General features: G+C 44.0%; 1 protein-coding gene across 4 annotated transcripts in view; it reads left to right on the top strand.

Annotated features, from left to right (window-relative positions):
• LOC137650517 (pseudouridylate synthase TRUB1-like) overlaps positions 1–27,818 on the top strand; it is a 104,026-nt gene that overhangs the window by 41,348 nt on the left and 34,860 nt on the right. For all 4 annotated transcript variants that reach the window (XM_068383742.1, XM_068383743.1, XM_068383741.1 and 1 more), the window contains exons 4-6: positions 51–188; positions 12,554–12,674; positions 20,811–20,956. In XM_068383742.1, the coding sequence (XP_068239843.1) occupies positions 51–188; positions 12,554–12,674; positions 20,811–20,956 (405 nt within the window). The remainder of the gene's footprint in view (positions 1–50; positions 189–12,553; positions 12,675–20,810; positions 20,957–27,818) is intronic.

Below are 27,818 nucleotides of genomic sequence, written 5' to 3'. Positions count from 1 at the left end.
ATTTTCAGACTTAAAAAGCAAGTTATATTCTAATGATTTGTCCTTTTCAGTTGTTGGTATTGGGAAGGACTGTAAAAACCTAAAGTTCTTTTTGAACAGTGAAAAATGTTACTTTGTTCGAGGTCAGCTTGGAGTAGCTACAGATACCCATAATGAAATTGGTCAAATCATGATGGAAAGGAGATATGGTAATATTTCATTAATTTTTTTTTCTTGAAGATATAAACTTGGTATAATCATGTTCAAACCTGATTTTTTTTACTTTGATACACTTTTTTGTTATAACTGGAAATGCAACCCATTGTCCTTTAATGCAGGTATTTCAACACTAAGTTTGAATGTCCAATGAATCTTTATCAAGTTCTATTTAAGTCAATTTGACTTTGGTTGCATTGTGAGATGTATAGCTGTTTCTCTCCGATCTTTTCTAGTTTTGTGTGACGTGTGAAAGTGTCCCAAAAAGATAGGCCATAAATCTACTCTCCAAAGGTGGTGAATCCCCATGTACTTTCTTCCTTTTTTAAGTCCCATGACTGTTCTCAGTCGTCCCCTTGTGATGAGGGCAAAGTATGGAAAGAAAAGGAAGAAATCTGGGGAACATACTCCAAAGTTAACAAATATTTTAGTTCTTTCCTACCTCCTCCTCCGGCTGGACCCTCTGTCGCTCTTATGGGTACTCCTCAGGCTCAGTTCACAGTTGATAATCTGGAGGGCCTGGAAGAGATTGTTGCCCACTGAGACCATGGTTGGGAGGCAGCAGTGACATTGTTTTTCGCAGACAAGGAATACTTAATCAAATTTACTTATTCAAGAGGAACTTCTTAATAATGCAGAACTCTCCACAAAATTGGTTGGTGCACACTATCAAAGGCTTTTTCATAGTCCACAAATGCCATCAAAAATGAATTTCTATATTCTGCATATTGCTCTACAACATGTCTTAAAATGAAAATTGGGTCAGTACAACTTATACCTTTTCGAAGTCCTGCTTGTTCATCTTTCAGCTTTTCATCAATCTTTCTCTCCAGTTTCTTTAGAATGAGCATATTTTGTATATTTGTGACAACTGACGTAAGTGGGATGCTCCTGTAAATAATTCAATCGGTCAAATCTCTTTTTTTTTTTTTTTTTTTTTTTTTTTTTTTGCCATTTTCACTAACATTTTTAGCTCCCATTCATCAGGTATTTGCATCTTCATGCAACATTCTATAAAATAATCTTGCCAATATTCTGGGATTCTTGAAATTTTTGTCCAAAATCATCTCTGTAGTCATTCCATCATATCCAGGGGCTTTCCATCTTTTGAGTTTTTTAATGATAGATTCGACTTAAAACACTTCAAACACATAGGAACAAATCACAAATTTTGGAAGTAATTTGTATTTTTCTTAGCTATACAGACCTGAGTCCATGATATTAAACTTCCTTCCTCGAACACCCCTCTCACTCGCACCTATCGTTAACTTCTGTACCTTGTAAACCATTTTAACTACCGTCCATCTCATGCATTGAACACTGTTCCATACATAAAGAACTAAGATTTGTAAAGCTATTAGAAATACAAACTACTTAAAAAGTTTGTGATATTTTCATTTTAAAAGGACCCTGGTTTGTATAGTTAGGAAAATTCTATTACAGAATGTTTGTATGTTGATGACCTTCTGTACTCTTTTAATGTTATATTTATTCCTATGTAGATACAAACTTTTGAGTCATTTAATGGGGTTACTTCTGATTTCATTTTCTATGGCCAGACAATAGAAAAGAAATTGGTAGATTGCGCCATGCTGCGTAGCTCAGTAGCTGCTGCGCATGACGGGATACGCTTGTATCAGGCACTTACAGTACTGTACTCACAACACTTCTGTCCATGGAGGCTGTCTAATGTCCCTGCCTTCATCCCTACGTTCAGACAACTGCATCGCCTTCTCTTTGCCCATATTTTGCTTGTGTCTTTAGCATTTCTTGTCACTTGGATATTCATTACTTGTGAGTTAGAGTGTGTACGGAACCTTTATGAGCCTGGTAGCAGTGTATCTGCATCTGGTATGTCTGTCATGTCAAGGGAAATGATGTTCATTGGAATCTCCATTTGAGTATTGTAGCAAGTGATCATCCTCCCTGTGGGATAAATATTGTTCTCGTCGGAAGAAGCGAGCCAAGAGAGATCAGTCTCCCTCTCCTTTGGTGAGCAATGAGGAGAAACAAAAGGTAGGTTCTGTGTTGAAAGTTATATCCCCACCAAGTTCTGCGTGTCAGCTTCCCTCTTAGTTTTCTATCTCGGAGGATGATGGCTCCAATTTCATTGACACATCTAGTGTTAGTAATGTGCATTATGAAATTGAACCTGTGTTTATCACGGATCTCCTGGCTACAGTAGCTACACTCCCTAAGCCAGATCCTCTGAATGCTTCTATCCCATATTACGCTGTTATGTCTAGATCCCCCCAGAGTGCACTTAGTGGGGATTTCTATCTTTCAGACTGTGTAGATATGATGTTCCCTATAGAATGTCTCCCATTAGTACAGTGAAATCCTCTCATTCCCAAATGGACCATAGAGTTGAGCCTATCATTTCCTCTTGTACAGAGGCAGCCTTATCGGAAGTTCCTGATTACCAGTCTCCAACTCATGTTAATGACAAAGGCTTGATTCATTCACCTAGGAGACCTGGGGAGAAAACTCTTCTAAAGAGCACCCGGAATGAGTCAAGAGATATGTCATCATTTTACTATGACGGTGGTCGGACCGCTTCGGCTGTGTCCCCCCGCCAGAGTTTGCACTAACTTCATGCTCCAAGCAGGCTTCTTCTTCCAAGCTTACTAAAGCTGGGAAGTCAAGTGTAACTATTCTTGCCATACCAAGAAACTTATTTAAGAATACTGTCAGGCCCAAGATTCAGATTCATATATCTGAACATGCCAAAGTATCCAGACATGATGATGTGTCTGTGCATTAGTTTTTCCCCCCTCCCACTGCCTAGGCAGGCCGACAGGTACAAGCAAGTTGTTCCCCTAAGCGTCATGATGACATTTTGACATCTGAGAGTATTCCTCCACGTCATGATGCTACTAAGAATGTAACTATACGTCCATCTGATGTTAAAGGACATAATAAACCATGTCATAAATCCAAAGTTTTATAAACTCGACCAAGAACCAACAAGATAGAGTAACGCTAGTAGAGTTGTATGCAGACCTACTGGAACTTCACATGGAAATACAAATAGAACTTCCAGAAGGGCCAAACCTGCTACGCTAACCTCACATAAAATTCCACAATGCAGTACATTGCCTAACCCTTCACAGCTGGAGACTATCCAGCATCTCCTCCAAAAGAAAGGCTTTTCAAGACCAACTGCGAAGCAGCTTTCCGTTTACCTTTGAAAGTCGTCCTCAACATTTTACCAGGCCAAGTGGAAAATCTTCTGTGATTTGTATTGTAGGGGGAATATTGCTATACTCTAAGGCCACTATTCCTCTGATTGCAGACTTTTTAGTGTTCCTAAGGAACAAAAAGCCCTTTTCAGTCGCCGTGGTGAAAGGCTACCGCTTGGCCTTGAGTATAGCATTCAAGTTGAAAGGACCGGACCTCTCAGATTCTTGATGAGGAGTTTTGAGCAGTCTTGCTCTCCTCTAGAACTAAAACTGGGATGTGACTAAAGTCCTACGGGCCTTAAAAAAAGCCTTGTATGAACCTATGCATACAGCCTTAGACAAAAATCTTACCTTGAAGACAGTCTTCCTCCTTGCCTTAGCTTTAGTCAACAGAGTGAGTAAACTGCATAGTATATCTCCTTGTGTAACATTCCAGAAGGTGGAGAGAACTATTTTTGTCTTTTATGGCCAAAACCTAAAATTCGGTTGCTAATGATATCAGATTTGACACTCACAATCCTGATTTTCAAAGAAGTAACTGATGACTCAGATGACATGTTACTATTTCTTTGAAGAGCTAATTAAGCATAGTATCTCAGCCAAGGGAACAAGCGGGCTTTAGAAGAGGCTACTCCACAATTGACCATCTTCAAACAGTAAACCAAATCATTGAGAAAACAAATGAATATAAGGTACCACTAGTAGTAGCACTTGTAGATTACACCAAAGCATTTGATTCGGTTGAAACTGAGGAGGTCATATCAGCACTGGAAGAACAGGGAGTTGACTCAGTTTACATTAATGTACTCTGTCACATCTATGACCATGCAACATCATTTATTCGCCTCCACAAGGACTCTGAACCATTCCAACTCAAGAGAGGTGTCAGACAAGGTGACACTAGCTCACCCAAACTGTTTACTGCCTGCCTGGAGAGAGCTTTCTGACAACTCAACTGGCAAGAAAAAGGAATGAAAATAGATGGAGAATATCTAAGTCACCTAAGATTTGCTGATGACATCATTATCATTGCTCACACCAAAGAAGAGCTTCAACATATGCTCACCGAGCTAAATGAAGCAAGCAAATCAATTGGCCTCCACATGAACTTCCAAAAGACCAAAGTCATGAGCAATAAATATACTGAAAATGCAGATGACATACTTGAAATTGAAAACCAACAAATTGAGGAAGTGGACCACTACATCTACCTAGGACAACGAATCTCTCTACATGACGCCTGTAAAGAGAGCGAAATAAAAAGAAGAATAACCCTCGGTTGGAAAGCGTTAGGAAGAGCCAGTACAGTGTTAAAAAATAAGAAGATTCCTATCATCTTGAAAAGGAAAGTCTATGATCAGTGTATCCTCCCCACTGTCACCTATGGGGCCGAAACTTGGAATCTAACAAAAAAGCTTTCCCTTAAATTACGAACAATGCAGAGGGCACATGAGAGAATTATGCTAAATCTAACATGGAAGGATAGAAAAACAGCTAAATGGATACGTCAAAAAACTAAAGTAATGGATATCCTTGAAACCATTAGCAAGCTCAAATGGAACTGGGCAGGGCACATTGCCAGGATGACAGACAACTGATGGACATCACGAACAACCTTCTGGACACCCCGAGGATACACAAGAAACCGAGGAAGACAAAAAACCCGCTGGCGAGATGACTTAGACCAACATAAGCAACAGTGGCACAAAATAGCTTGGGATAGAAGTCTGTGGAGGAACCTGGGGAAGGCCTACATCCAACAAAGGACTTTTGAAGGCTGAAATGATGATGATGATCTCAGGTTCAGAATCTCTAATTTGTGTGCGAGCACTGGCCATTCCAAAAAGAAAGTTTCCATCAACACCATTTCTTTTTGGTTGAGAGAAATCATCATGAAAGCCTGTAACTCCTCAGGGAAAGCGTCTCCAGGTGTCCTCCCTTGAGCACATGATATTCATGAGCTTGCCACAATATTAACGTTTTGCAAAAACCTCCTCGTAACTCGAGTCCTAAAAGCAGGAGTCTGGAAGAGGCAAATCACTTCAGTGAAGGACTACCTTAAAAATTGCACACACGGGTCCCTAGACACCTTTTCCATAGGACCTATTGTTTCTGTGCAACAAATAGTCTAACTTGAGCTCTCATGGGACAAGTAATTGGTTCTATCCCAGGCATCCGTTATTCTCTGCATTATAAGGGTGTTTAGGAGTATAAAGGCGAATGGCAATTTTTCAATATCAAACTTACCCGATGATCATATAGCTGCATCCCTGCTGCCCGACAGAAAAAACCTACGGGAGGAATACGCCAGCGATCGCTATACAGGTGGGGGTGTACATCAACAGCGCCATCTGTCAAGTAGGTACTCAAGTACTCGATGTCAACAACGAACCAATTTTCCCTCTGTCGTGCCACAGGCAAGACCTACTAATACGCCGTCCCTAACTGGATTTGTTTTCACAACTATTTGGTGAAGTACACTATTCCAGTTTTGAGCTTTCGCTATGCAGGGGTTTTATCTTCATTTCAAAACTTGAACTCGTTTTGGATAGATTTAATTATGGTGACAAGGAGAGTATGGACTCTCTTTCACTTTTAAATGGCCGACCCTTCCCTTAGACGGAAGTGTGTTTAGGTTTTTGGTAATTTTGCTTAACAAATTATAGATCTATTTATTTTATATCTCTCCGCCTTTATAGGCCTCTTCGATTAACTTTCCATTTATTATAAACTTATAAAAATTAATTTTTATGTTTGTTTATATGCGACCTTTCCTAATAGTAGGCGGTCCTTACTTGGAACCGAAGTTAATTAACATTGAGCCCGTCATATCGTATTTTCCTTTTAAGAATTTATACTTTTTTAATTTTAATGTTTTTGAAAGAATTTCTTTGATAGTCTCGTACTGTTTTCAAAGATGAACTAACGTTTAGTTTAGTCTCCGCAGTTGTTGACGTTCAGAACGTTCAACATGCGCTCTATCGTTACGATAGAGAGAGAGTATTTCACGGTTTCACGTTGCAGTAAGAGTAAACCGATTCTAGCGTTTCGTTCATTCTTTCTTAGCTTAAATGGTTTTAATTCTAATAAAGGAACTTTTTATTTGGGAAACCTTTCAGTTTTTTCCTTTAGCAAATAATATGTTTTAACGATATATAATTGGGCTCTTCTCTCAGGTTCTAAGTCAAGAGAGAAGAGAGAGAGAGATAGAGACGGAGGGAGAGAGAGGAGAATAAACGTTTCGTTCAAGCGGGTAACGTTGTTCTCGTTTTTTACTCTTCTCCCTAGTCGTTGTAGGGGAAGAAGGTAAAACGTTTCTAGAGTTTTATTCTTGTTCCCAGGCTTTATGCGGTGAGAGATTTTAAACGTAGTTTATTTGATCTAGTGTTTAGTCTCTTTTCCAGCCACTGAATTCTTTATCTTTCATTATGTTTTTCTGTTGCATTGTAAAACTGTTTTCGCAATTACTACCTTTTAATGAAGGATAGGATTGCGTGTTTCAGGTACAAATCACTTAAAGTTTCGATTTCAGTGAAATAAGTGCGAACAGAAAATCAAAAGTGATAAAGTGATATGCGCAAAGTGTTACAGTGTTGCGTTCGAGGGTTCGTCTGTTCGTGCCAGTTGTTCACCTAGTCCGATACCTCTTACAAGCTCCCAAGCCCAGGGGAGAAGTAATGTCGAAGGACTTATGGGTTCCACAAGCCTTGATCGACGAACAGACGTTTCCCTCGGTGGTTTCGGGTGTATCTACACACGTTGCCGACGTGATCGCCCCACCCACATAAAGACGAGAGAGCCCATTTATTCCTCGTCTGCGGAAGAGGTTTCTCGCAGAAACCATGGACCAAATCTTGCAGCTTTAAGTGCAAGTCGGTCCCTTCCGCGCAAGTCCAACGGCCTAGGTGTAGCCACTGGGTCAGTTCGGACTCGCTGCAGTCATCCGACGACTGCACACCTCCCAAGAGAGGCAAGGTGGTACCGCAACAGGCAGTAACTCCGTCTGTTGCCGCACCAGCTGTTTTAGACCCTCAGTCACAACGGACAGTAGCTCCGTTTGTTGCCGTCTTTGGTAGACCCTAGTGGTCCATGCGGCAGACTATGCAGTCTCAGCTTGCTTCCTTCATGCAGGAGTATCGTGCTGAGAAGGTTGACACTGCACCTGTTAACCTACAACCTGCCACGGTTGTGCGCTCAGCAGATACTGCGGCTGCCAGCTCCCACACTCCACCTGTGAGAGCTCCACCACCGATGCGCAGTCGACCCTGCCAGACGCATGTTCATGCTGCACCCTCCGTTGACATGCGTGAGCTACCGCATCAGCAGTGGGAAGGTGCTGTCAAGCTGCCGTGTTTTGACGCAATGCGGCATGCTCCGCAACCCACGGCAGTCCCTCCCACGCACCAGCACTCCGCTTTTGTTGTTGCCAGCTCCCACACTCCGACTGCGGAGAAGGTTGACGATGCACCCGTTGGCCTACAGCCTACCACGGTTGTGCGCCCGGCATGGCTGCCTGCTCCCACACTCTTGTTGTGAGAGCTCCTCCACCCTTGCGCAGTCGACCCTGCCAGACGTATGCTGACTCCCACAGACACACGGAGCACTCCGTTGCCGTGCGTGAGCTACCACAAGCTGCCGTGTTTTGACACGGTGTGTCAGCCTCCGCAACACACTGTGGTTACCGCCACTCGCCCGCAGCAAACTAGTCAGTCAGGAGTTGAGGCTTCCCCACACAGCTTTGGTTGTTGCCAACTCACAGACTGTCAAACAGTTACATGACGTTGCCTTCTGGTCTGCTACTAATACACCAGTGCTGTATGTCCTCACGCACCTGTTGTGGTTGACAGTTCAGTTTTTGACAGTTCACAGACTGTCAAGCAGTTTCATAACGTTGCCTTCTGGTCTTCTGCTTATGCACCAGTGAAACCCTCACTGAGATAACCTAGCTTTTCTAGGACATGGTTCCTGTAGATGAGAAAGTGCTGTTCTCCCTCCTTCTGATATTCCCTTGAGGACTCTGTCATTTGGAGAGGAGCCTTAAGCTGGTTAGCCTCCTATGGACTTTAATTAAAGCATAACATGCTTCCAGGGAGGGTAAATGGTTCCGCTTCAGTCGCTAACCCCGTCTGTTGCCACACCTGCTCCCATAGACCTTGGGCTTTGTTGCAAGACATGCAGTCCAAGCTTAGTCCTTGCTAGAGGATTTTTTACGGAGAAGAGCCTTCTTGCCTACAACCTTCCTACCGGTTGGTTGTACGCCCTGTTGACGCTGAGATATCCTACTCACGTCCGCCAGTTGAGATGGTTCCTCCTCCGGTGCGACCCAGTGTGGGTTGCCAGTCGCACGTTGACGTTAAGCGACTCTCGGAGGTGGTTGTGGACGTTCAGTGTGTCACTAGGAAGACGTTCAACAACCAGCAGAGGTGACTTGTTGTGACGCAGTGCGGCAACCTCAGCAACCCGATAAGGGGTTGTCTGCACAACCCAGACAGTCTAGACAGTTTCGGGTTGTCGCTGTACTTCCTCGCTTCCCCATGGTTGACAGTTCACAGACTGTGCAGCAGTACCATGATATTGTGTCCGGCTCCGTCACGCATCCACCAGTGCGACCGGATTCAGCGAGTCAGACGTTGCCCACTCCGTTGCCGTTTCCTCATCAGTTTCGGATGAGGATCCCTCTGATGAGGACATGGCTGAACAAGACGATCAACCCCCAGCCCTGCTATCCATCCAGAAGATGCTGAAGAAGGAACACGGCCCTGTCAGGCTGTGGATGAGTCTGGTTAGGACACTGTCATCCGTGGTTCAATTGGTGTCACTTGGAAGACTACACCTCCGTCCTCTTCGGTTTCATCTAGCTCTTCACTGGAAAAGGACAAGACGCTAGAAGCGGTCTCGATCCCGGTTTCCGGAAGATAAGTCTGGTCTGACTGGATGAAAGGACTTTATCAACCTTTGATAGGGTCTTCCCCTGACTGTTCAGACTCCCAACCACGTTCTCTTCTCAGACGTATCGGACGTAGGCTGGGGTGCGACCTTAGGCGGTAGGGAATGCTCGGGATTATGGAACTCGAGTCAAAGGACAATGCATTTCAACTGCAAGAAGCTTCTGGCAGTATGTCTGACCTGGAAAAGCTTCAGGTCACTCCTTCAAGGCAAAGTAGTGGAGGTGAACACGGTCAACTCCCTGCTTTGATGTACATCTCCTAGCAAGGAGGGACCTACTCTCTGACATGGTACGAGTTCGCAAGTGACCTCCTCTCCTGTTCAACAGGTCTAGACTTTTCACTAGTAACAAGTTTCTTCCAAGGCAACTTGAATGTCTTAGCAGATTGTCTCAGTAGGAAGGGACTATAATTCCAACATATTGGACCCTCCACAAGGATGTATGCAAGAGACTTTGGGTCACCTGGGGCCAGCCAACCATAGATCTCTTCGCAACCTCGATGTCCAAGAGGCTCTCAATACTTTGCTCACCTATCCCGGACCCAGCAGTAGGTCTTTTAGATGCCTTTCTACTAGATTGGTCTCATCTAGATCTATATGCATTCCCTCCGTTCTAGATTGTCAACAAGGTACTGCAGAAGTTCGCCTCTCACGAAGGGACAAGTGGACGCTAATTGCTTCCCTCCCGCGAGAGAATAACTTACCGAGGTACTTCGATGGCTAGTAGACGTTCCCAGAACTCTTCCCCTAAGGGTGGACCTGCTACGTCTGCCACGCGTAAAGAAGGTACTCCAAGGCCTCCACGCTCTTCGTCTCACTGCCTTCAGAGTATCGAAAGACTCTCGAGAACTAGAGGTTTTACGAAGGAGGCAACCAGAGCGATTGCTAGAGCAAGGAGAACATCCACCCTTAGAGTCTACCAATCGAAGTGGGAAATCTTTCGAAACTGGTGCAAGTCAGTATCCGTATCCTCGACCAGTACCTCTGTAACTCATATAGCTGACTTCCTCTTATATCTGAGGAAAGAGCGATCTCTTTCAGCTCCCACTATCAAGGGTTACAGAAGCATGTTGGCATCAGTCTTCCGTCACAGAGGCTTAGATCTTTCCAACAATAAAGATCTACAGGACCTCCTTAAGTCTTTTGAGACCACGAAGGAGCGTCGTTTGGTTACACCTGGTTGGAATTTAGACGTGGTTCTAAGATTCCTTATGTTAGACAGGTTCGAACCACTTCAATCAGCCTCCCTGAAAGATCTCACCTTTAAGACTCTTTTCCTGATATGCTTAACCACAGCTAAAAGAGTCAGTGAGATTCATGCCTTCAGCAAGAACATCGGATTCTCATCCGAAACGGCTACATGTTCTACATCTTGGTTTTCTAGCCAAACACGAGCTGCCTTCTCGGCCTTGACCAATATCGTTCGATATTCCAAACTTATCGTATGGTTGGAAATGAACTAGAAAGAGTATTATGTCCTGTAAGAGCTCTTAAGTTCTATTTTAAAACCTTTACGAGGCCCGTCTGAAGCTTTATGGTGTTCAGTTAAGAATTCATCTTTGCCTATGTCAGAGAATTCTTTATCCTATTTTTATCAGACTGTTAATACGAGAAGCTCATTCCCTTCTGAATGAGGAAGACCAAGCTTGGCTGAAGGTAAGGACACACGAAGTTAGAGCTGTCACAACTTCAGTGGCCTTTAAACAAAATAGATCTCTGCAAAATATATTCGACGCAACCTATTGGAAAAGCAAATCAGTGTTCGCGTCTTTTATCTTAAGAATGTCCAGTCTCTTTACGAGAACTGCTACACTCTGGGACCATTCGTAGCAACGAGTGCAGTAGTGGTGGGGGCTCCACCACTACAATTCCCTAATTCCAGAACCTTTTTAATCTTTCTCTTGAAATATTTTTGGGTTGTCCGGAAGGCTAAGAAGCCTTTCGCATCCTACTTAATTTGGCGGGTGGTCAAAATCATTTCTTGAGAAGCGCCTAGATTAAAGGTTTTGATGAGGACCTTTAGTATGGGTTGCAACCCTTCATACTTCAGCTCCTAGGAGTCGCTCAGCATCCTATGAGGATCGCGAGGCTCAGTAAGGAAGACGTACTTAAAAAGGCAGAGTAATTGTTCAAGTCGTCTTCCTTACCAGGTACTTATTTATTTTATGCTTGTTATTTTGAATAACTGCTAAAATGAAATACGGAATACTTAGCTCATAATGTCAACTTGTTATGCTGGTCTCTACCCACCCCCCTGGGTGTGAATCAGCTATATGATCATCGGGTAAGTTTGATATTGAAAAATGGTATTTTCCTTAGTAAAATAAATTTTTGAATATACTTACCCGATGATCATAAATTAAAGGACCCACCCTTCCTCCCCAATAGAGAACCAGTGGGACAGAGGAGAAAATTGGTTCGTTGTTGACATCGAGTACTTGAGTACCTACTTGACAGATGGCGCTGTTGATGTACACCCCCACCTGTATAGCGATCGCTGGCGTATTCCGCCCGTAGGTTTTTTCTGTCGGGCAGCAGGGATGCAGCTATATGATCATCGGGTAAGTATATTCAAAAATTTATTTTACTAAGGAAAATAACATTTTAATCTAACTTGAAGTCCTCACTCAAAATCTCCCTAATGCAAGTAAGAATGCCTTGGCTTTGTTTGGCTGACATATATATGATACTGTATATTGCATATATTTATATTACAAGCCACTTGATATTCATACCACTTCATCCTGGTAAAGGTCTGTGGAATAGTACAGAAGGCCCTGCCTGTAAGAGCCTGCTGTACTGTTCACAAGTAATTCACTTGATATCTTGCGATTAGTATAGTACTGTAATTGTATCTTGAGATAAAGGGCAGATTTCTTACCTCACAGAGACTTCCATTAAATGACTCGGAAGTTTGTATCCACGTTGGAATAAACTGCAAATTTTATATAATTTGTATTTTTCTTAGATATACAAACCTTAGTCATTTACCAAAGGTCCTGCCTCAGCCATCCCACAAGTCTTTGACCTTGATACAAGCATAACCCATCATGTGCAGCAGCTACCCAGCAACGCAACATAGCAATCTACCAATTGCCTTTTGATTGTCTGGCTGTAGAAAATGAAACCAGAAGTAACCCCATTAAATGATGGGTTTGTTAATGTAGGAAAATACAAATTGTATAAAATTTGTAGTTTTTACAGATTATTCTATTTCAACTTTCTTTCAGATCATGTCACAGAAAATATGTTACAGGAGAGACTAAAGGATTTTGAAGGAAGGATAAAGCAAACACCTCCATTGTATTCTGCTTTGAAAAAAGATGGAAAAAGATATTCTGACTTGGCAAGGTAATTGGAAAGTGAATTTTGTGATACAAGTAAGATTGAAAAGATGCTCTTTCAGTCATATATGAATGCCATCGAAAGTGGCTCTAGTCTATTGCATTGACAATTTTTGTATGTATTGGTTCAATTTATCCTCAAAGGGTACTTCTCTAATCCTTTCAAATACCAAACGATTGCTTTAGATTCTAATACTTAAGCATTCAAAGCTTTGCTCATTTCTCACTTTCTCAATTTTCATCAAGGACCCTTACCTGTGAGTCAAAGCAAGAATATTTTGATTTTAGTAGACAACATATTGTATATATAAAAATGGGTAAATATTCATGATTTTTTAATGTTAGTTTTGCTGTATTACAGAATATTTATACTCATTTTGTATCATTGTATTCATTTTGTGTGCACAAATACTGATTTTTTTTTATTTATTTCTGTCATCAGCTTAAAGCTAGCACTATAAAAATATGCACAACTTGATGTGCTGATAGTATCAGTATTGCTAGTATCGGCCTTTTTCTTGATTACTGGTATCTGTATCAACCACTGTCACAACACCAGTATCGGTATCGGCCAACAAAAAAATTAGCTTAAATTGCCGATCCTCCAATGCTGGTACTTTGGGTTATTTGAACATCAAAGATTTCCATGTGTTCAGATTAAAAGTCTCCAAAAATTTTGACATCCCACGTCATAACAACGAGGCTGAGGTAGATGGAGCATAGTGATGTGAAATAGTTATACAGACAACTAAAAGACAAAGGGTGATGTGTAGAATATAACTCTATTTGGGAGAAATTAGGTGGGATTGAGCATTGGAAATGGAAACCTATTATTTTTTTTTTTTTTTTGTCAAAGCTACCATTTTAGCTCCTCACACTAATGCTAAATCCCCAAATGCAAATAATTTTTTACTTTACTCTGTTTGTGAAGATCTATGTTTTCTAGTTCAGAGATCTAGTTTAACTAATATTATGATATTCAGTAATAAAAAAACATCATTTAGGGGAAGGTATTAGATTTATGATCAGATTGTGTTACTGCCATGGACATCACCATAGTTTAACATGTTTTAAAAAAAAAAATCTTTAAAACACTGTTTTATGTCAAATAGATACCATAAAGTGCTTGGCCTATACTGTTTACTCAATAGGCCTAATGAGGCCTCACACTGTATTGCGCACACTGAAGAGGTCGAAAAGTCAGTCATCAAATCAATATTATACTGTTATTGTAATCATTAGAAAGAATTTCTAAAGTATTGGCTGGTATTGCTATCGGTCTAGAAAAAAAAAAAAAAAATTCCCTCTTAACGAGAGAATGCCTTGATGAAGTCATTGGGCTTCAGTACGGCATATCATTCCCGTGCTGAAGGCTTGTGACGGGCAAGAGGGCTCTCGAACTGGGGAATTTCTTTTCCTCAGTTTGACTCTAAATTTCTCTCATTCTTTTTCTATTACCTCTTATTGTTTATTCCTCCTTCATAATTATCAGCTGTCTCCAACCTTGCTGTCAAAACTCTTTTACCCATTTCACTGTCCAGGTTTTTTAGAGGGGACATTGTATCCATGATCGGTTTATATTTCAAAATCAATTGTGGGAGCTGTGGTGGTCTTGCCAACTGCCCGAAAATGTTTGGACACCTAGGAGTGTCAGTATTCCCATACTGGCACGCGGAACTATCTCTTAGGAAATTTGGCCTTCGGATTCCAGGGGTTGGCGATTTTATAGAGATAGGACTCTCGGCATTCTGTCCGGTTTGCCTGCCACTATGATTAGAGTGGGGATGATTGTATTCTTGAAATGCTCTCAGTCCCATCAAGCGGGTTTGGCATACACTTGAGCCACTCTAATCATAGTGGTACCATCCCTTTGTGGTAGGGTAGGGAGTGGACATTTGGTAAGCAGCTTTCACAGGTGTCATTGGTGGAGAAATTAATTCCAGGAAAGGCTAACGGTGTCTTCTTTGGAATTTCAGACAGTCTTAATTTTTTCTCTCCCTTAAACTATATTTTTTTCCATTGTTTTTTTTTTCATTGTTATTATGACCCCTTCCCTCCCCCTGAAAAAATAATTAATGAGTAAACTTAATATTCCCCGTACCCCTGGATCAAATGGCGAACCCCAGACACCGTTGACGACTTCTGCTTGTTTAAATAGGGAAAGCTCTGTTGACAACCTCGGCAATAAAAAGGATTCCTCCAACAATACTTCTTTGACCAGTGTTGTTAAAGACAATTTATCGGCACTGGTGGAAAATGATGCTTGTAATAACCGAATACTTTACTCTCTGGTTCTGGCTCATTACCAGATCCAACAAAAAATCTGAAAATTCTCCACTTAAAAAACATACCAATTGGTTGTAGCTATGACATAATTCATGAAGCCTTCTGTAGATTTGGAGCAATCAAAGAAATTTTAATGGAGCTTAATGGTAGTAAAGGCTTTTGGGAAGCTTGGGTATCATTTTCAAGTTTTGAGATTGCTTTAGAAGCAAATAAAAATTTAGAGAGCATAAAAATTGACAACTGTTTGATTTCTGGGGCTTTATGTGATAAAGCACCAAGACACCTAGAGGTATATAAACCAGAAGAATGGATGGAAAAAGAAATAGAGCATAGACTTCCAGAAGTAAGAACCCCCAAGCCCCCAACATGGATAATTGCATCTGGGAAGATAGATAATTATAACTATTATAAGATTAGTAGATTTATACAAAAAAAAGTTGGTTTAATTAAAAATAAGGATATTAGTAGATACGGTAAGCAATCTGTTTTGATTAATGCAAAATCAGATACTCAATCTCACATGCTTTGTGGCATGAAGATTGCAGAAATTGATCCTATTAAGGATATTAAACCACATATGAGCTTCAGCTATGGTAAAGGAGTAGTTTTTGATAAAGATCTATATGAATTCTCAGAACCAGAAATTCTGGACATGTGCCCTGCTAATGTTTGGAAAGTAAGTAAGATCCCTCAAGCAAGCATGGTAGTTTTAATATTTGAAACCCCTGTTATACCAGATCATATAATTATTGAGAATGAAAGAGTACGTGTTCGAGAATATAAACCTAGGCCTTTACAATGCTTTAATTGTTTCAAGTACGGTCACCCTTCCTGGTACTGCAATAATACGAAGATCTGTATTAACTGTTCTTTGTTAGAACATGGCCAATGCAACAGAGATACAACCTGTGCAAACTGTAAAGATAATCATAAACCAAATGATAAAAGATGTAGAGAATACAAGAATGAAGAAGCTGCAATCTTGAAAGCAAATGCTGAACATATAAGTGTAGGTTATGCAAAGCATTTACTCAATCGGCAACTTAATTTTGCTCGCGCGGTTAAGATGCCAACAAAAGATTATAATCCACTACCCCTTACTACCACAGGGGGACCAGTGGCAGCACCTGGCCCGTCAGGTGCATCTCCCTTAGTGGTAGTAGCCCAGCCATCTGGGTCAAGTGCTCAGGCTATAAAAGCCAGAGCACAAACCTCCAAAGAGGTCAATATGGTGTCCAACACACCAAAAGTATTGTCACCGATAGGAGCATCTCCCCTAGAGGTAGTAGCCCAGCCTTCTGGGTTAAGTGCTCGAACTGTTGAAGTTCTAGCACAATCCTCCAAGGAAGCCAATGTGGCTTCCACCACCTTAAATGTATTATCTCAGGCAGAATCTCTACCTGATTTGATGGAGATTGGAAAACAAGATCTTCCAAAGAGGAAAAGGTCCCCATCATCCTCACCTTCATCTAAGTCAGGTAAGTGCCCTACTGCTCATGATCCTAAGGTTGACTCTTATAAAGATCCAAGAAAGAAAGAAAAGAAGAGTGGTGGCCTAGTAAAGCCTTCCATCTCCAGGCCTTACATGGCTTCATCAGAAAAGTCCCAAAAGACAAATGAGACAAAGAAAAATAATAACAAAAGATAATGTCTATCATCCAGTGGAATTGCAGAGGTCTAAGTACTAGCATTGAGCAAATAAAAACTTTAACCAGGGACTCAGACACGAAGGTAATTTGCCTACAGGAAACCAAGATCAGTGACAAACCATTTAATCCTGGACTCAATTATCATTTTTGTAGATCCCCTCCTTTGCAAGCTGCAAGAGCTCAAGGTGGTACAGGTTTTATTATTCACAAATCTGTAAAATTTGAAACAATCCCACTCAATACACCACTACAGGCATGTGCAGTTAGAACTCATATCGGGAAAAAAATTACTTTATGCTCGCTATATATTGAACCATCCTTCGAACTTTTCCTCTTAGATCATGCTGGTAATCCAAGAAGGCTTAGACTTTCTGACCTCCAAGACTTGATCAATTAGCTTCCTGCCCCTTTTATTTTAATGGGTGATTTTAATGCAAAGCATACTTTATGGGGTGGAAATGTGTGCGATAGATGGGGTAATCTTGTTGAAGAATTAATCGACAACAATGATGTAATACTAATGAATGATGGTTCTCCAACTAGGTATGATGTATTCCACAACTCTACATCAGCCATTGATTTGTCAATCTGTTCCTCATCCATTCGATTGGACTACCTTTGGTCAGTAAATGAACACCTACATGGCAGTGACCATTGGCCAATAATGTTAAATTATGTCTATAATCTTCCTTCTCAGTGTCCACCAAAATGGAAGATAGATGAGGCAGACTGGGCAGCTTATGAAAACTGTTCACACACTGATAAAGAATATGATGAATTTACATCTCCAGTGCATGCCTATCAACATCTTGAAAATATTATTGATGATAATGCTAGCAAGTTTATACCTAAAACATGTGGTTTACCTCATCGCTCTGTAGTTCCTTGGTGGAGTAAAGAATGTGCCAACACAAGAAAAGTGACCCGAACTTGCTTCAGAAGATACTTGAGGACAAACTATTTAGCAGATAGAATAGCATATCTCAGAGCCTGTGCCAAACAAAAAAGAATTTTTAAAAAAGCAAAGAGAGCATCTTGGAAGAAATATATATCTAATATTAATACCAAAACTCCTTCAAAGGAAATATGGGACAAGATTAGAAAACTTAGAGGTAAATTCGTCCCTAAGCCTCTACCAATATTAAGGGAAAATAATAGATATATATCTGACCCCAAAGATGTAGCAGAGGTTCTTGCTAAGCACTTTGCTCATGTATCAAGTGCTGACAACTATTCCCCAGCATTTCAACAAATTAGAGCATCAACATCTGTTGTTCCTCCTGCTTCTTCAAATACTGAAGCTTTTAACCTGCCTTTTAGTATGGAGGAGATGAAAAATGCTATCTCCAGCTCTTCTTTAACTGCCCCAGGTGAGGATGGCATCCGGTATGAAATGATATCACATCTTCCAGTGGATACCAAGGAATTTTTATTAGAAACCTTTAATGGTCTATGGGCTTCCCATACATCTCCTGATTCCTGGCATACTTCAATTGTAATTCCAGGCCACAAGTCTGGTAAAGACCCAGAACTGCCATCTAGTTATAGGCCCATATCCTTGACCAGTTGCATATGCAAACTATTTGAGAGAATGATCAACAACAGACTTGTGTGGTATCTAGAATCAAAAAATCTTTTATCTAACAGACAGTTTGGTTTTAGGAAGAACCGAAGTACTCTAGACCCTTTGCTGATGTTATCAAGGGAAATTTCAAATGCTTTTTCTAACCAAAACCAGGTGGTGGGTGTCTTTTTTGACCTCGAAAAGGCATATGACACCACCTGGAGGGGTGGTATTTTAAAGCAATTGGCCTCGTGGGGTATAGGAGGACATATGTTCTCTTTTATTGAAGAATTTTTATCAAACCGCTCCATTAAAGTGAGAGTAGGGTCAGAACTATCTTCATCCTACATGCAAGAAGAAGGTGTCCCCCAAGGCAGCGTATTGAGTGTGACCTTGTTTGCTGTTGCAATTAATAGTTTCATTAGTCACATACCTCCTGGCATACAAGGATCACTATTTGTCGATGACTTTGCAATTTATTGTACTGGATCATCTGCACTACAAGCATGCCAAAATCTTCAAATTGCAATAAATGCTGCTTCCGCATGGGCAAATTCTCGCGGATTCATGTTTTCTCCTCAGAAGACCAAAGCCATTCGCTTTACTCGTACTCGTAAAAGGGAAGAGATCCCCACCCTTTTCTTAAATGATTGTATTTTGCCATATGAGGATAGTGTCAAGTTTCTTGGAGTCATTTTCGACAAGAAAATGACATTTGGTCCCCATATAAATGACCTATCTATCAGGGTTAAGAAGTCACTGAACATTCTGAAAGTGATATCGCATTTTGATTGGGGTGCTGATAGAACAACTTTGCTTAGAATTTATACATCTTTGTGTCTGAGCAAGTTAGACTATGCATGCCAAATATATGGGTCAGCTACAAAGACTTTACTTGGAAAACTTGATATTGTTCACAATGCTGGGCTTCGCATCTGCACAGGTGCTTACAGAACATCTCCCATTGACAGTCTCTATGTTGATTCTGGCATACCTCCCCTTTCCATTCGCAGAGAGGAGTTGAGTTTGAGGTTTTTAGCTAGGTCCCTTGCTGTGAGAAACAATCCTAACTGTAAATATGTTAGGGCGCCTTTAGATCGGGCTCCTAACAGATCTAGAGTGCCTAAGCCTTTGGAAGTACAGCTGAAAAATGATGCTAGAGAAGTAGGTTTGCTAACAGCACAGATAGCAGAGGTAGGATATCCCAAGTCTCCTCCTTGGTGTAATCCACCTGTTAAAGTATGTTTTACGGCAGGAGGGAAAAATACCTTACCTAGTAGGGTAATGAAAAGTGAGTTTTTAAATCATGGTGCTCAACTTCATGGGAAACATGTTTTTACAGATGGCTCCAAATCGGCTGCAGGAGTTTGAAGTGCAGCTGTGGTGGGGGATATTGTTATTAGAAGGAAACTCCCATCCTCTTGTTCAATTTTTACTGCTGAGCTGTACGCAATAATTCTCGCAGTCCAACATATTTTTAAAAATGGCAACCAAAATAGTTTTTATACAATTTTTACCGATTCCAATAGTGTTTTACTCTCATTAAAACAAATTATGCGAGGCCATCATCTAGTACAAGAGGTGCAGGACTGGTTAGTACTTCTGCAATCTAGGAAGAGTATCAGGGTTCACTTCTGTTGGGTCCCTGCCCATGTTGGGGTGGATGGGAATGAACAAGTAGATAAGGCAGCAAAGGAAGCTTCAGGGCTAAGTAATCCATCCCCCTTGAGTATTCCTTACAAAGATCTTAAAAGTGAGATTCATCTTTACTGTAAAAATAAGTGGCAAGCTCGATGGTCTAAACTGACCACCAATACAAAATTGAAACAAATCCACCCATTGGTGGATAAATGGTCATCTTGTAATTCTACAAGTAGAAGGGATACCATTATTTTAACTAGGCTGCGTATTGGCCATACACATGCAACGCACAATTATTTAATGAAGAGTGGGGAAGGGAGACAGGCCCCTCTTTGTAATACCTGTCAAGTGACAATGGATGTTAAACATATTTTAGTCGATTGTCCTGTTTTTAATCTTCAGAGAAGGACACATTTACTCCAGGACAAACCGTTAAGAGATATACTGGGGGAAAACTGTAATACCCTGAACTTGAGAAAATTTATACAAAGTATTGGGTTATATTAAGAGCTATAATTGATTTTATTAATTTATTTATTTATTTTACCCTTTTAATCCCTATTTATTTCACATCTAGATTTTATTGTATGAAAGTGTTACGATTTGTATTAAAGGTTAAAATGATACTAAATGGTGTGAGTGTACAGATATGATTGAATGATTTTCGTTATATAGCGCTGAATGGCCTTTGATGCCCCAGTGCTTGGCTTAATGCCTAAATCCCATATTCAATTCAATTCTAGAAAAAAATTAGGTATTGGTATTGGTCTAAAAGAATTTGGGTATCAGTATTGGGCTCCAAAGAGGTATCATCACATCTCTACTAAAATTGCTATCTATAGTACAACTATGTATTGTTTATTTACTGTAGGTAATTTCGTGAGGTCAGCTGCATATGGAGTTCACCTGTTTTTTATTTAACATGTTTGTCGGCATTGTGCTCTATTCTATAATTTATTAGAACTGTATTTTGTAAAGTAATAAAATTATAATATATTTTCAGAGAAGGAATTGATATTGAAATAAAGCCAAGATTTGTACACTGCTATGAGTTGAAGTTGAGTGAATTCAATCCACCATATTTTGCCTTGACTGTATCTTGCGGCCCAGGCTTCTATATCCGCAGCTTAATACATGATCTTGGCCAAGGTTTGTATGTTTTCTGTACTTATACCCCCAAAAACTCACATTTAAGTTTTTTTAAATCATAATATTTTTTTAGAAAGCGATAATGTCCACTAAAACTAATGGTCAGCCGATGAAATTGAGTACCGTGTTATGAGCTACAATAAAAAATGGATTTATGCATAGTATAAGTTTATGTTTTGTCATACAATTAATTAATTGACACTTTTTAAGGGAACAAAGTTTGTGCGTTTTCTGCTTTTTTAAATAAATTTTATGACGAGAGAGAGAGAGAGAGAGAGAGAGAGAGAGAGAGAGAGATATCAGCGGATGAAATTGAATGTCATATTTTTGTATAGGTTTCTTTCACCGACATAATTCCACAATTTGCTATTTAGTAATGTCAAATTCATTCTTAAACTCAGGGTTATTAAATATAATAATGCATTGTTAATACAGTTATTTATTGCTGCCAAAATACAATTCATTTGTTTTAAAAAGTTGGGAACTTGGGGTCTACATTAGACAGACTTCCCATGTATTTTTATGGGAAAATTTTGTTTTGAATCTCTTTTCCTAAACTAATTAATTGTGGATAATGAGATTTTTTTTTTCATGAAAATTCAAGGAGGAATGTTACGGAAAAAATGGATACATTTTCAGGAATTAAAGCTTTTTTTCTAGGTATCTAAGCAAATGGCCCTCTCAATATTAAAGATAAACCCTTTGACCCAGCACTATGAGAACCATGAGCCTTGACTCATTGCTTTAGTAGAATTACCTTGTAATAGTCCATCCTCTTAGCCTGTATATTCTTAATATTGTGCATTTATTTTACACTAGCATTGAAGAAGATGATTAAGTTCTCGCTGTAATCCTGGTAGCTATTTTGTGAATGATGATTCTGTATGAATACAATACTGTGAATGTGGGAACTAATATAATAGAGGTCCTTTTAAAGAAATAGATTAATGGTTGAAAAACTTAGAAGAGTATTTAATATTAGCTCTATATTAAAGTCACTTTTCTGTGAAAGGTAATTTTAGTTTGTTACGTAACCGAAATACAAACCACGCTATTTACAAAGGGTATTACTTTTAGCGCAGCTGAAATGACGAGCCAATAGTTTTTAACGAGGGTTAATTACCCCCGCGCTAGTTAGCGGGGGGGTGGGGAAGGGTAGCTTGCTACCCCTCCCCCCTCCACACACCGGTGACTTGCTTCACTTCACTTTTGGCTCGGCGGTGATCAGACGTGTCTGTTCATCGCCTTCGTGACAGCCTTTAATTTTCTTCTTTTTCTTTTCAGCTTGTGTGATTGGTTGGAAGTTGACCTTCAGTTATTTTCTTTTATTTAATATGCGTACATGCCCTGGAGTTGCCGGCCGTCCTTGTGGGACTTTCATGTCGGACGTGATTACGGATCCTCACACCCTCTGCCCTCAATGTCGGGGCCGACGGTGCGACCAGGATAACATGTGCCGTGAGTGCAGGGAGTGGTCTGCCTCCCAGTGGGAGAGGTTTGGCCGTCGGCGTAAGAAGAAGTCCAAGAGAGACCGTTCTCCTCCGGGGTTAGCCTTGAAGGAGGAAGGTTCTCGGGACTCTTCTTCCGCCGCCCAAACCTCCTCCGAAGCTCCCCCTCGTCCGCCTCCTAAGGAGAGTCGTCCGAGTGGGAGCGCAGGCCCTTGTTCTGTTTCCCTACCTTCGGTGGGGGGAGAGGGCGTCGCCTCCCATAGCGAGGTGGTTCCCCCTCCTCCTCCGGGGGAGGTTATTGATAATAATGCCTTATCCAGTGATGATCTTTTACAGATTTGGTCGTCCCTGGGGCTTAAGGGCTTGCCCTCCAGGGTCGCTCTTATTGATCTTGTCTCGTTGGGGGCCGCTGTTAAACAGTCGCCGGTGGTAGCGGAGGTAGACCCTCTGTCTATTGTCGACGTCGTGGTGACAGAGGCCTCCGACGTGGCTGGGCCTTCTGACGCAGGTGCTGTTGCTGGTGATGGTGCTCTAGGCTCTCCTCCTCCTTCCGTGCATCCTTCGAAGGGGGAAGTGAGTCCTTCGGTCTCGACTGCTGCCCAGCTTCCTTCTGAGGGAAGTGTTTTGACGGAGACTCCCCTTCGGAGGACCGATGGTCCCGACGATCTCCCCCGAGGCCGCCTCCGCCGTAAGGCTCACCGCCCTCTACGCCACAAGGGCCTCCCTTCCCCTTACAGGGGGACTAAGAGGCGCCTTTTTGGGTCTTCGTCCTCTGGGGGGGACTCTCCTCGTCAGCCTCAACCGACTGCTCCGCCCTCCTTGAACCTCTCTGCAGACCGCTCACCATCTCCTGCCGGATCTTCGCCTTCTGGAGAACTCGTCACCCGACGGGCAACGTTCCCTTCGGGGCTAAGGGATTCTTCCCTTACGCGAGCAAGGCTAGCGCACAAGCGCTCTCCTGCTCGCCAGTGATCCCCTGCTCGCCAGCGATCTCCTGCTCGCCAGCGATCTCCTGCTCGTCGACGATCTCCTGCTCGCCGACGCTCACCTGCTCGTCGGCTCTCTCCTGATGTTCGCCCCCCTCGCCAGCGCTCTCCTGCTCGTCAGCTCTCTTCCGAGCGTCAGCGCTCATTTGAGGACCATCGCCCTGCGGTCTCTGACCACCCTTTAGTTCCTGCTGAACTCCCTGCTCACTATCCACCTGGTCCTGTGGCTACGCAACATCGTGCTGCGCGTGTGTCAGAAACACATGTTCGCCAACGCGCCAGCGATCCTTTCGTTCCTGCTCGTGAACGCGCCGCACCACCTGTCCTCTCACAGGACACGCGTCGACCTTCTGCTCGCCAGCGATCACCTACACATGCTGCTCGCCATCGCACAACCCTGCATGATCGCCCGCTTACGCATGCTGCTCCTCATCGCACTACCCTGAACGATCGCCCTCCTGCGGTTGCTGATCACCATCGCACCCTTTCACGTGATCATTCACCTGCGCATGCTGCTCGCCATCGCACAACCCTGCACGATCGCCCGCTTATGCATGCTGCTCCTCATCGCACAACCCTGAACGATCGCCCTCCTGCGGATGCTGATCACCATCGCACCCTTTCACGCGATCATTCACCTGCGCATGCTGCTCGCCATCGCACAACCCTGCACGATCGCCCACTTTCGCATGCTGCTCCTCATCGCACAACCCTGAACGATCGCCCTCCTGCGGATGCTGATCGCCATCGCACCCTTTCACGCGATCATTCACCTGCGCATGCTGCTCGCCATCGCACAACCCTGCACGATCGCCCGCTTACGCATGCTGCTCCTCATCGCACAACCCTGAACGACCGCCCTCTTGCGGATGCTGATCACCATCGCACCCTATCACGCGATCATTCACCTACACATGCTGCTCGCCATCGCTTACCATCACGCGGTCATTATCGCCAGCGATCTTCTTCACCTACGCGGCAGCACGATCCCTCGCCGTCGCGCCATCGCTTGCGTTCGTCGCCTCGAACACGTGTTCATTTACCTGCCCACCCTCATGCCCACTCGCCTGCGCGCCCGCGCGATCGCTCGCCTGCGCGCCCGCGCGACCGCTAGCCTGTGCGCCCGCGCGATCACCCGCGCGACCATTCGCCTTTGCACGACCGTTCGCCCTCGCTCGACCATAGTTCGCGGCGAATTCCACAGCCGGTGGTAGCAGCAGGGATGCGTGCTCCTAGACGGCACTCGGGATCACCTCCATCCAAGCACAGATTGGTATTGCAGGACGAAGACAGGTCAGTACAGCATTCTTCCCCACCTTCTTTTCAGGCAGGTACCGTCGTGTCCACTCCAAAGGATCGCCCGATCCCTTTCTCCTTAGCGAGGATTTCGGACACTGTGTCCTTTGAGCAGCAGACTTGGTTTAGTCCGCTGGCACGGGCGTTAGTGAGGGTTATGAAACCAGCACTCGCCGGCCAGGGTAACAAACCAGCGGCTGTCTCTCCTACGCTGAAGAGAAAGAGAGGAGTGGACTTCGTGGTGACTTCCCCCAGGGCGAAGTTGGTTCCCAAGAGGTCGGTCTCGAGGGTCCTCTCTCCTGCACGAGTACTTTCTCCTTCTCCCGTGGACGAGGCCTTTCCGTCCTCAGGTGAGTCCAGTGGGGCGGTAGTCTTCCCCTCGGCACCAAGGGGGGAGACTTCGCTTCAGGCAGGAGAATCGTCTCGTGAGGAAGGGGCCCCTCGAACCTCGTTGTTGGGATTCTGTATCCCTCCCAGGAGGGAACCCAAGGATTCCAAGACCATCCCTAAATCCTCTGCAAGGATTCGTCAGGAACCCACGACTACCCAGGGGAATGTCCACGTATCACCCCAGGAAGAGATTCCTGGGGCAGGAGACTTAGCTGCCAGCCCGCAGGGAGGAGAACAGCAAGAGTCCGAACATGCCTTCTGGCAGGTCCTAAGCCTGATAAGGCAACTTAACAGTCTTACGGATCCAGTCATCCCCCCCCCCCGTGAAGGCAAAGACACGATTCTGGATGAAGTGTTTGACGTTCGGAAGGCCCCTAAGACCAGTGCAGCTCTGCCCTGGTCTCGGGGGCTGAAGAGTGCCAGAGCTAGGGCCAATGCTCAGCTCGCACTTCTTGCCTCCTCCAGTCGTTCCACTGCCGGGAACAAACTCATCCCTCCTCCTCGCCTTCAGCAGAGGAGGTATTTCGAGATCCTGGGTGAGCACAACCTCGCTCTTCCTCTCCATCACTCTGTGGAGGAGCTGGCGAAGGGAGTTCCCTTGGAGAAACTCTCTGCCCGGCAGGTGTCGTTCTCGGCGGCAGAGATCCTTAACCTCGAGAAGGTCGCTAAGTGTGCCATGCAGGCCACTTCGTGGCTGGACTTCTGGTTAGGATCTCTGGGCATCCTATTGCGATCGGAGGATTTGTCCAAGGAGACCAATAGGAAGGCCCTAGAGACCTTCTTGCTCTCGGGCACCCGCTCCATCGAGTTTTTGGCGCACCAGGTTACCACCCTGTGGGCCAACTCGGTGTTGAAGCGTCGCGATGCTGTGTCCGAGAGATTCCATCCGAAGGTCCCCGCCGTAGATGTGTGTAGGCTCCGACATGCCTCCCTCCTGGGGGAGAGCCAGTTTGAGCCTCAAGACTTGGAGCGAACGGCTGAGAGGTGGAGGAAATCCAGCACGGACTCCCTCCTCCACAGGGCCCTTACAACTCGGCCCTATAAGCCTCCAGCCCCGCCACAACAGCAGCAACAGCCTTGTAAGGCTCCCAAACAGGCACCGGCAGCTAAGAAAGTGGTGTCTAAACCCCAGCCCTTTCCAGCCAAGGTCAAGAGGGGCGGTAAGTCCTCCAGGGGAGGCAAGACTTCTAGGGGTGGCGGCCGCGGCCGCAAGCCCTAGGGGTGGCAGTCCCCCTGCGTGTCCACCTGTGGGGGGATGCCTTCAGCGTTGCGTCCGCAGGTGGCAACATCACGGGGCCGATGCTTGGACGGTCTCAGTGATCGGCCAAGGTTATCGCGTCCCGTTCACGTCATCTCAACCTCCCCTGACAGCGAATCCAGTGTCGTTGAGCTCCTATGCCATGGGATCGGCAAAGGGGCTGGCCCTTCAGGCCGAAGTCGAGACCATGTTCGAGAAGGGTGCTCTCCAGGAGGTCGTGGACGGCTCTCCAGGCTTCTTCAGTCGACTTTTTCTTGTAAAGAAGGCTACTGGAGGCTGGAGACCCATCATCGATCTCTCGGCTCTGAACAGGTTTGTCAAACAAACCCGGTTCAGCATGGAGACAGCAGACATGGTCAGACTTGCGGTGAGACCACAAGACTTCATGTGTACACTGGATCTAAAGGATGCGTACTTCCAGATCCCAATCCATCCGTCTTCCAGGAAGTACCTGAGATTCTGCCTAGACAACAAGATCTACCAGTTCAAGGTGCTGTGTTTCGGTCTCTCCACAGCTCCTCAGGTGTTCACCCTGATTTCGACTTGGGCGCACAGGAACGGCATTCGTCTCCTTCGTTACCTAGACGATTGGCTGATCCTAGCAGACTTGGAGTCGACCCTTCTTCGACACCGAGACAGGCTTCTAGATCTTTGCCAGGATCTGGGGATCGTGGTAAACCTCGAGAAGTCCTCTCTGCAGCCGTCCCAACGACTGGTTTATCTAGGCATGCTAATAGACACCAATCTCCACAAAGCCTTTCCATCAGACGACCGGATAGCAAGGCTGAGGAGGGTGGCGGAACCTTTCCTCAGGCGAAAAGAACTCCCCGCCCAATTGTGGTTGCGTCTCTTAGGCCACCTATCCTCCCTGGCCCGTCTGGTTCCAAACAGCCGCCTCAGGATGAGATCCCTTCAATGGCGGCTCAAGTCCCGTTGGAATCAAGGATCCGATTCCCCGGACATTCTGATCCCAATGGGGTCTCTGGAACAGACGGACTTGCGGTGGTGGCTGGCCGACGAGAACCTGCGGAAGGGAGTGAGTCTTCTCGTCCTCCCCCCGGAATTGACTCTGTTTTCGGACGCGTCAAAAGAAGGGTGGGGGGCGCACGTTCTGAACCAGAGGGCCTCAGGCCTTTGGTCAGAATCAGAAAAGTGCCTACACATCAACCTGCTAGAATTGAAGGCCGGCTTTCTGGCCCTTCAACAGTTCCAACGGTTCCTGGCGGGTCACTCCGTGGTGGTGATGAGCGACAACACCACGGTAGTGGCTTATATCAACAAGCAGGGAGGCACTTTTTTGGAACAGCTATCCCATCTTGCAGTAGAGACTCTGAGGTGGACCGAAACCCACTCGATAACACTATCAGCTCGCTTCATTCCTGGCAAGAGGAATGTGCTCGCCGACAGTCTGAGCAGGGCTTCGCAGATAGTGAGTACCGAGTGGTCTTTGGATCCTCAGATAGCCAACAAAGTCCTGACTTTGT

The sequence above is a fragment of the Palaemon carinicauda genome, chromosome 12 (genome assembly GCF_036898095.1).
Source record: "Palaemon carinicauda isolate YSFRI2023 chromosome 12, ASM3689809v2, whole genome shotgun sequence".
In the NCBI taxonomy this organism is placed as follows: domain Eukaryota; kingdom Metazoa; phylum Arthropoda; class Malacostraca; order Decapoda; family Palaemonidae; genus Palaemon; species Palaemon carinicauda.
Note: the sequence above shows the minus strand (reverse complement) of the source record. Positions and strands in the feature narration are given on the sequence as shown.